The sequence below is a fragment of the Benincasa hispida genome, chromosome 2 (genome assembly GCF_027475165.1).
Source record: "Benincasa hispida cultivar pf3 chromosome 2, pf3_genome.v1.1, whole genome shotgun sequence".
Taxonomy (NCBI): domain Eukaryota; kingdom Viridiplantae; phylum Streptophyta; class Magnoliopsida; order Cucurbitales; family Cucurbitaceae; genus Benincasa; species Benincasa hispida.
The window spans coordinates 33,871,423-33,882,086 of record NC_143479.1 but is presented as its reverse complement, the minus strand read 5'-3'; the positions used below and the strand labels follow the sequence as shown (position 1 = coordinate 33,882,086).

General features: G+C 32.6%; 1 protein-coding gene across 4 annotated transcripts; it reads right to left on the bottom strand.

The window, feature by feature from the left end:
- Positions 1 to 4,595: 4,595 nt before the first annotated feature.
- Positions 4,596 to 10,001, bottom strand: LOC120071585 (Pentatricopeptide repeat (PPR-like) superfamily protein). 4 transcript variants are annotated; one of them, XM_090310583.1, is made up of 7 exons: positions 9,712 to 10,001; positions 9,163 to 9,460; positions 6,871 to 8,373; positions 6,685 to 6,782; positions 5,983 to 6,030; positions 5,764 to 5,876; positions 4,596 to 5,072 (listed from the first exon to the last, which is right to left on the bottom strand). In XM_090310583.1, exons 2-3 carry the CDS (start codon positions 9,247 to 9,249, stop codon positions 6,976 to 6,978), a joined length of 1,485 nt encoding a protein of 494 aa, XP_090166709.1. In that variant the 5' UTR covers positions 9,250 to 9,460; positions 9,712 to 10,001; the 3' UTR covers positions 4,596 to 5,072; positions 5,764 to 5,876; positions 5,983 to 6,030; positions 6,685 to 6,782; positions 6,871 to 6,975. The 4 variants fall into 4 exon arrangements, with proteins under 4 accessions (XP_090166709.1, XP_038879859.1, XP_038879858.1 ...); XM_039023931.2 differs by having other exon boundaries at positions 6,871 to 8,093; positions 8,199 to 9,460; positions 9,712 to 9,990; XM_039023930.2 differs by having other exon boundaries at positions 5,983 to 6,128; positions 6,871 to 9,460.
- Between the last annotated feature and the right edge of the window lie 663 nt (positions 10,002 to 10,664).

The window sequence follows — 10,664 nt, the reverse complement described above, 5'->3', positions numbered from 1 at the left end:
CCAAACATTTGTTATGTAGTTGAGATAGTTAGTAGATAACAATAAATCCAGGATTTGATCACTGGACTACAGTTAAGACCATTCTCAAGTATCTTAAGAGAACGAGGTACTATATGCTTGTATATAAGGATCTGATCCTTAACGTTACTTAGATTTTCAGACTGATAAATATTCTAGGAAATCTGTATCAGGATCAGTGTTCACTCTTCATGGAGGAGTTATAGCCTGACATAGCATCAAGCAAGGTTGCATTGTTGACTCTACCATGGAGGCTGAGTATGTAGTTGCTTGTGAAGCTGCTAAAGAAGATGTCGAGCTCATGAAGTTTTTGACAGACTTGGAAGTATTTTCAAACATGTCAATGTCCATCACACTTTATTGTGATAATATATGGTGTTTTGGTAAACTCCAAGGAGCCTTGAAGCCACAAGAGAGGAAAGCATATCAAGCGTAATTATAATTTGATATGGGAGATTGTGCAATAAGGTGACGTCATCGTCGCAAAGATCGGTTCGGAGCACAATGCTGTTGATCCATTTACAAAGGCTCTCATGGCTAAAGTATTTGAGGGTCACCTGGAGACTCTAGGTCTACGAGATATGCATCATCTTATCTAGGGCAAGTGGGAGTTGGGTATAGTCTATGCCCTCATTTATTGTATTGTGTACTTTACTGTATTATTTTTTGTATTGTACGCCCCACTAGCTTTAGGACAAGTGGAGATTGTTGCATTAATGCCCTAAATCTCGTGATTCTCGTAGTTTTTAAATTGTATATACGAATTATTTATTTAATAAAATAAAGAGTTATTTCATGTGACATTTAGATTACATTAACTCAATCCAATAAACTATGATTCAATGTTATTTTATGCAACTTGAACAATATGTGGTAGACCTACAGATATGACCCACTTTGTAAATGCTATAAATGTTGTACGTGTTACAACCGATGAGATCCAAATCGTTCATGTGGAGACTTGCGAGTAGAGGTATCCTATACAAAGAGTTTGTATAAGACCGGACCATAAAATGATTTATCTCTCTTTATAACACTATTGACTGAAGAGATTAACATTTTATAGGATGACTAGAAATAACTCGACCTCAATCATGAATGAGTTATGAACTCCTATCTATGAGGGCAATCTTTTGATTTGTATGGGTGAGAGTGGCCCGTGTCGTAGACTTAATAAGTCTATCATTTTGGAGATTTGTCCAAGTAGGGAGCTAGGAACATAGCTACACAAGATGGAGTCCATTCTTTCCTATCTTTAGGGTAAGTAGATGAATTGCTCCCTTAACTGCTGACCCCAGATCTTGAACAATGGGCCCCTCCCTTTCATTGGCCCCAGAGGGATTTGTTTATAGTAGAATCATAAACAGGTTGTTCATTAGAGAATCAATGAAACTTAAGTAAGTAAGAGGTAATTATAAGGGTAAAACAACAGTTTGACCCAACTATATCACGAGTAACTCGTGAAGGATTGTCTTACTAGTAATGGTTATATCCATAGATATAAATATATTCTACAGTGTGAAGAGTGTAACTATGGGTCTTTAATGGAGTAGTCTGCAGTTAATTAATAATTAATGTTGATTAATTTAATTAAAGAGTTTAATTAATTTAGTCATGTATAATATGTAGGTCTATTAAGTCCTTTTGCTAGCTCATTAAAGGTAAAACAAAGATCAATTAGTTTTGGAAGAATTTGAATTGTTAAAATTATATAAGTGAATGTAAATTAATTGTATAAGATACAATTAATATAATATATATGGATGCATTATAATATAAAACTGATTTTCAATAAGATTCAAAATCAAACTTTATAATATAAAAAGATAAATAAGATTTAAATATTAATTATATGAGTGAGATTCATATAAATCTTATAGGTTAAAATTAATATAAATAAGATTCATATTAAAATGGTTGTAAGAAGATATGCATTTTAATATGATTTAAATGCATAATTAATTAAATATGTGATATTTAATTTAAACTAATTAATTAATTTATTATATTATATATGATTCTGTATATTTAATTAATTATATAAAATTAAAATTACGTAGGGAAGTTACACAGAGGGGAGTGGGGAGCTAAAATAACTCCCTCCGATCATTTGAAATTGCAAAGGGTTTTGCAAGTATAAACACATAGTTCTAACCTAATTTACATTGAAATAGAATTCTCTCTTCTATATGGAAAAAAAAATCACTAAAATTCTCTGTGATTTGATTATTCCCTATTCCAAAAACATCTTGGATCCTACAATTCAGAACCTTACCTGAGAATAGCAATATAGTCAAATGATGGTGTTCTTTGTGCCATTCGTGGGATTTCGTGCAAGCTTTTTGATGGTGTCCAAGGTTAGAGGGAGTTCGTACAGAGAAGAAACTAATCGAGGAGAATCTTCAAAAGTTTCTTTTTTCTCTATGTTGACAAGCATGCTAATGTTGTTTATCTCGTCCACTTTTCTGTTTTTTTTTTTTTTCTTAAATCAAAATCAATGGCATCGGCATTCGTATGCTTCCGCATAAGATTCAATCACTTCAAGAAGGTCATCAATCTAAATACATTTGATTATTACTTAACACCCACACCTTCATTTTTACTAAGTTTTCGTCATTTACCCTTTTCATTACATTTGCCTATGAAGTAAACAACATTAATAGTTTTTTTTTTACTACGATTGCATTAGTAGTAAACACAGTCAAAAGAATTTCATTCCTTTTGCGATTGAAGCCCATTATAATTAAGGGTTAGTTGCATAAATAGAATTCAAGCCCAAAATAATAGAATATGTAGTACAAGCATAAAATAATTGCATATATAGATCAAAAAATGGTAAAAGACTAAAAAACTCATACCTAGCCACCATTTTGATCGCTTCTTCCCGGTTTTCTCAGATTAAAAGCTATCACTGATAGCAGCTATCAATGATAACCACTGATAGCTGCTATCAACTACAATCATTGCTATCGATGATAGTTGTTATCTAGCTTTCAATTTAAGAAAAATTAATACAATCTTGAAATATTAGCTTTTAATTTACTATCAATTATTAGTAGCTATAATTGATTCACTTTCATCAATTGGAATCAACATTGAAATATTACTACTTAAGGCTATCAGTGTCTATCAATGATAGATTTATAAATAGTGATCAACTTTGAAAGAAGACCAACAACTTTGATTACTATAGTATTTATCATTAATAATCTTTTATCGTGGCTATCACTGATAGATTTCATCAATTAGAATCAACCTTAAAATATTAACACTTAAGGCTATCAATGATAAACTTCTATAACTGGTTATCACCTTTGAAAAAAACTTGATATATAGATATCACCTAAATTTTATCACCGATATCACTAACATCACTCATATTGTGGTTATCAGTGATAACTTCTTTCACTGATAACATCACTAATAAGACGCTATCAATGATCTCACTGATATCATGCTATCAGTGATAGTTCTCTATCACCGATAACGTGCTATTGGATAGCTTCTATCATCGATAACATGTTATTAGTATTAGCTTTTATCACTGGTAACATGCTATCAGTAGTAACTTCTATCAATCATAACCACTGAACACCTTTTTGCCCCTTTCTTGTCCTTTCCAAACATTTATAAGTCTTTTCTTTTCAATGATAGCTTCTATCACTAATAAACATGCTATTAGTGATAACTTCTAGGCATTCGTACATTTTAGTTCGAGAATCAACTTTATTAATTAAATTCACTAAGTTGACTATCAATGATAAATTTCTATAAGTGGTTATTAACTACAAAAATATAATAAAAAATTATGCTATCAATGATAAAAAATATTAGTGACTATATAAACTTTCATTTGCTATTTATATTTATTATTTGTTATAATAATCAAACTTGATGATTGGCTTGTTGGTGTTAAGTCACTTATAAATTGAGTACTTTCAAGTCTTGCATATGGAACTTAGCCTCATAATTCTTGTGAAAAAAAAAAAGAAAAAATTCAAATAAATGAAAGAAAAAATATAAAAATAGGAGAAAGAGAAGAAGCAAAAGCTGAAAAAAAAAAGAAAGAAAATTAAATAGAAAAAAAAAAAGCAAAAACCGAACAAATGAAAGAAAACTAAAAAAAAAAAAAAAAAAAAAGCAAAAAATCGGAAAAGAAGCAAAAGAATCGAAGAAAGAAGAAAGAAAATAATAAAAAAGATAAGGAAAGAAGAAAAAATCGGAGAAAGGAAAAAAATAAAAATAAAAAAAGAAATAAGCAAAAACTGAAGAAAGAAAATAAAAATAAGAAAAAAACGAAGAAAGAAAGGAAAATTAAAAAAGAAAAAAAGAAAAAAAGGGAAAAAGAAGGAAATGATAGAAAGTAAAAAATAAAGGAAAGAAATAAAAATCGGATAAAATAAAGAATAAAATAAAATTAAAAAGAAAAAAAACAAAAACTGAGAAAGAAAATTAAATTAAAAATGAAAAAAAATGGAGGGAAGAAGCAAAAATCGAATAAGAGAAAGAAAATAAAAAAACTAGAAAAATGTATAATTAATAAGATAAGGGAGGGCGAAATTGGAAATTAAAAAAAATTCAAAGATTGATTAGTCAATTCATCTATATTTGCAAATATTTTAAAGATGTAATATATTTTTAGATTTTTTTTCTCTTATTCTACTATGTATTACAAATATCCTATAATTAATACATGAATGTGAACTCATTATGATTGCAACAATTTTCATTACGGATTAGTAAACGTGGCGTAATGTAATGCTTTATTAACTCCTCGCATTATAAGTCTCATGGCCAGATGATTCTCTAGACTTCAAAACTCTACCCCTTGCTCTAAACACCCACTATGTATGAACTGCAAGGGCGTTTCAGAGCATATCTCAAAGCAGCCTCCTCTCACAAAACATTCAATGAGTAGAATTTTATTTTTCCTCACTTCTTTCCACAAAATGACCGAAGAAATTTTCTTGTCCTAATAGATATTCAAATGGAGGATCAAGATAACTTCGTCATTGTAAAACTTGAACTCGAATCCGTAGAAAGACTGGAACAGCCTACAAAAGATAACACCTTATTAGTTGGTAGCACAAGGGCTTAGCCGCAAGGCAGTTTCAATCTTTTTGTAGATAAAAGTAGAGGCTTTGCTAATAAAGTCTAATATGTCAGCTCAACATTAAGGAAAAATAAAAGTTAAATATCCTTAGATCTCAAGGCCATAAATATATAAACTATAGAACAAATCATCTCAAGCATAGTTGTAAAGAAAAAGTTAAATATCCTCCAAAAATCTTCTACAATGACGCTCATAGGAAAACCGAATGGCGGATGTGACAGGAGATTACACCGGATATGTAGAGAGAGAGACATGTACAAGTGAAGATGCCACAAGACTTAAAGAACCTGTGGAAGAAGTACACCTAAAGCACTTAAACTCACTCATTGATCAATTACTTATGGTTCAAATTCCACATGTATGAAATAAATTTCCGAATGAAGCACATGAGCTGCAAGGCATTCTTTCAGGTTTCAAAATGGAACAAGATTAATACTCAAAGATACAAATTGCTCTTAAGAAGGAAAAACAAGAAAATAAACCGAAAAATGACGAACAATATTTGAAGTTTTTGAATGAATGACCAGTACATTATCATGGATTTAGTGAAAATGCAGCTCTTGAAAGAGGACAACCAAAAATCTTTTTGAAAACAATGACAATTGGTTTAAATCCTCAGCCAATCAGCTCACCTTCTGTGATTCAAAGGGATAAGCTCCCAAATTGCTTGTTTCATTCATTATTATGTGCCAAGTTCGATCAAAGATGCACAGGTCCTGACCTCTTGCATTGCACTCTCAAAATTCTACAAAAATAAGCCAGAAAGAAACAAAGGATTATTACCCTGGGTTACGGACCGCATATCCTCCTTTCTAAGGAATGTAATTTTTGTGCCTCATTTTAGAGCCTACCTCTTAAAGAGCCAGTTTGGGCGTCTTTCAGGTTTTCCATGTCTGAACCTGAATACATCAATTCAAATTTCCAGCAAGATTCCATAAGAGAGTCAAAGACCAGTATTATGCATTCCATCTTACATAGTGAGGGCAAGAATTTAATTCTAAAATTTTCAAAAAAAAAAAAAAGAAAAAAGAAAAAAAAAAGAAAGAAAAAGAAAAAGAATTAAAATTTAGACCACATTTACCAAACAAATTGGTGTAACTGGAATGAGATTTCATTGATGAATGAATTGTAATAGACCTAAATCACAAACACAATTGGATTGTTTTTTATTGTATTTACTTAGAATTATGAATCTGTCCATTCTACTGTTACTGTTTCCAGTATTGTTTGACCCTAACGGTAATGGTAACGATAACGGTAAAGATAACAATAAATGTGGCAAATTCATAATTTTCATACTGTTACAATAACAATATCTGTAGCAGTAATGATAGAGGTAGTGGATCTCATGTAATTTTCAACCATAATCAAATTGAACACCTTTTATTCCTTAATCAGATTACACGATTTAATTACAAATTTCAAAGTGGACCCCACATCTCATTATGATTATGGAGAGCCAACTGGGGCCCACTTTTTGTTACCACTGATGGATTACTTTTCAACTGGTATAAATGCAGCCTTAATTCTAAACTTTGTAATGAAGCTACTACCTTCAGTCAAAGTGCAAATCGTATCAATTTTGTCTTCTGAAAGCTTGAATAATCCATCCTTCTCCAGGAGAGATAATGCACAATCCATGCTCTTGCTTCTACAGAAATATTGCCAATAAAATAAGTTAGCCATGAGCTAGGAGTGTGAGGTGCATTTAGTTACCATGGATAAAAAATCACTTGTACCTGAAAAATAGTGGGGAATGTAAATTCTCTTGGCAAGTCCCCTCCTTGCATCTGTTTTGATCATTATATAGAGAAAAATATAAAACTACTCCAGCTGTTTCGTTTTCATCTCTCATTAAGAAGACATTTCTCAATTGCTTCATCACAGAGATTAAGAGTTATCTCCATATTTCCTTCTTCGTAGTACATATCAACAAAGATATTGTATATTTCTCCATCAGCAACCAACCCATGTCCTCTCATCTCTTCAAAGAGTTCCCTTGCTTCCAAAATTTTCCTTTTCTTATAAAACCCCTTTATAAGTGCATTATATGAAGTAACAGTGGGAACATATCCTTTTTCAACCATTTCTTTATGTAAAAACCATGCCTCTTTCAGATTTCGTGCCTTACAATGCCCTTTTATTAAAGTATTGTAGGTGTTACTATCCGGCATAACTCCTTGACTACGCATCCTCTTGTAAATCTCAGTTGTAGTTTTCATATTATTTCTAATGCAATACTGCTTCATGAGAGTATTGTACGTTATTGCATTAGGCACAATACCCTTCTCTAGCATCCATCCCAAGAGCATATCACCATCTTCGAGCATTCCCAACATACAAAATCCATTCATTAGAACATTAAATGTGACAACTGTTGGTTGAAGACCTCTATCTAACATCTCCTGAAGAAGTCTATGAGCCTTACCAATATCTCCTAATCTACAATAAGCATCAATGACCGTGGTATAAGTGATAGTATCAGGATCAATCCCAGCCACCTCCATCTCTTTCATTAATCTAATTGCTTGTGCAATATCTCCAGCTTTGCAAATACCATTAATCATTGAGTTATAAGTGCACACATTCAGTTGAAGGCCCTTTTTGCGCATCTCATCCAAAAGCTCATTTGCTGTATTTAGTTCTCCATGCTTACAAAGGCCATCAATCAGGGCACCGTAAGTAACAACATTTGGAGTCATTCCCATTTGAACCATCTCATTGTGAAGAGAAAATGCCTTCATCATCTCACCTGCTTTGCAGTAAACATCGATTAGCGTTGTATATGTAACTTCATCAGGCTTTAAGCCTCTGCTAATCATTTCATGGAAAAGATTTTGTGGCTCTATTACCTTTCCACTTTGACCAAATCCCTGGATAAGAGTTGTATAGGTTACACAATCAGGACTGATCTTCTTAAACAGAATTTCGTCAAACCATTTCTTTGCAGTTTGAATATGTCCTAATTTGAAGAAACCATGTATGAGAGTGGTGTAGACAACATTATCAGGAATAATTTTTTGGGACATCATCTCTCTCAATACTTTTTCTGCTTCAAATGGCTTACCAATTTTACACAAAAGTAATATTATGCTATTGTAGGTGTAACGGTTTGGTTTCAGTCCTTTTATTTGCATGTCATCTATAAGCTTCAATGCCTTCTTCAATTCTCCCAAATGACAATATCCATCAATCAGAGTACTATAACTAATAACATCAGGTGTAGAACTCCTAAAATCCATCTGCATGAGTAACCGATGGGCTTCTTTTACTTTTCCCAATTGACATAAAGAATAAATAATGATATTATAAGATGTAGTATTCCAACTAATACCATATTCACAAAAAACCTTTATTGCCATTTCTATTCCTTCAGAATTGTTAGCAATGCGACTAAGAAAAGCATTACAAGAATCAACAGTGACAACTAATCCGTAGCTCAATAATTTGTCCAATAGTTTTCTTGCTTCACTTAAATAACCAATTTCAACTAGGACTTGAAAAAATATATCAAATGCAATGGGGTTTGATCCCCAGTATTTATATGTGTATATCAGCCGGTTGGTAAATTGAATCACTGTAACACCAACCTCCAGTTTTGAGTTCAAAAAATAATCATGAACCAGTTCATGAGCCATTCTAAGATCGTTTGACACCACGGCAATGTGAATAACAATGCAACGGGCTTCTAGTGATGGATCTCTACGAACCCGTGCCCAATCAAAGAAAGCCAAAACCAGATTATAGTCATTCTTAATGTTCATTAGTACCCAAATCAGATGATCATGCCTAAAGTTAGGTTCATGAGGCTTTAGAATGCAACGAAGGGGCTCATAACGACGCAACTTAATTGCAGCAGTGATGTCATGGATAAGGTCAGTATCTCTAATTGTAGGCTTCTTGGGAGAATAATCAGGAAATGGTCTGGTTTGAAGCAAAAATGAAGATGGGACTCTTTGACTTTGACTCAACCATCTTCTAGAGAAAAAGAATGGAAGGAAATTACATGTAGATGCTGAATTAGAAGAAACCTGTAAACAGCAAAAGCGGAAGAAGACGACACACAACTTCATGTGCAATGGTAGAACCGTCAGAAAAGCATTCTCTTGTAAACACATGAGCTCTCCCCCATGTTTGACAAGGCAACAGCCAATGTCTATTCATTTGAGCTTTTACAGGAACTGATAGCCATGAGAAAACCCAACACAAAAAGACTTTTTCTGGGAAAATTGTGCTGGTGCTGGAAATGAACACCTCACTCTTCTCCAAACTAAACCCTTCTCAGGTCATACTTCAAATCGTTTCTTCAAAATACTACTTCAGTAAAACCTTCATAAAATTTGCAAACAGTTAACAAATTATCAATTAGCAAAACAGTTGTATGTTAAAGCATTGCCATCTTAAAGGCTAACTGAATCAGTCAATATATATTAGACACAAGATTGAAAGCTTAACTGCATATTAGGAACCCTGAATTTGTAAGGATGATTTGAAATCATTCTATGTGTTTGGTTAATGTCTCCATGGGTGAAGAGAATTGACCAACATAAACCAACAAAGCAAAGAAAAAAAATCAAAACCTGGGAATCTGAAAAATGAGCGGCCGCAGGACGATCTCGGCAACAGCACGGGTTAGGGGCTGAACCAATGTGTTTCTGAGGCGAAAAAATAACATAGTGTTTGCCAGAGAGACGAGACGAGTTCGTCGGAAGGCTGAGACTGTGAAACTGAGAGTGCAGCGTGCCGCGGCGGTCGGGCGGGGTGCAGTGGCTGGGTAGGAGAGAGGTGGCTTAACGTGAGATAGGGATCAGAGAGAGTTAAAAAAAAAAAAAAAAAAAAAAGAATGGAAAAGATAAAAATTGGATTTTGTAGTACTAAATACTAATTACACTTCTATTTAATATCGAAACATTAAGATCTCATTTAATAATCATTTTGTTTATTGTTTTTGTTTGTAAAACTTAAGTTTATGGACGAAAAATTTTACATATGACTCAAAAATAAAAAAATTCTATGAATGACCTCTTTTTAAAAACTTTTATATGACTTTTTGTCCATATGAAATCCAATTTTACCCTCAATTTTAAAAACTCTTCAGACTGCGCCACATTCGTCTTCTTTCTTCAACGATTTCTTCAGTGATTCATTCAATATGTACTCAATGCAACGCTAACATTCCACCAAAGTATTTATTCTCAACTAATATTCTACCAATTGCATTGAATAACATTGATATCAAAAATGAAAGGATACTCTCAGTTATTAATTTTCCATTGAACTCACCATGAAGTTCTCCCATTGTTCTTTCAGAGCTTTAGTCCAACATTCTCATTTTTTATCGCTTTCATCTTTGTTCATTTCATTGTGTCTTTGGGTATAGAGCAAGATCTGTTCGTCAGATCCAGAAACGGAGAGAATGTAAGTGATATTCTACAGTATTTCTTGTCCCAAATCGCTTTCATAATAAGTATCGTTTAGTATTAAATGAACGATTGTATAGTAATATATAGATGATTGTTCATTACAATATAAA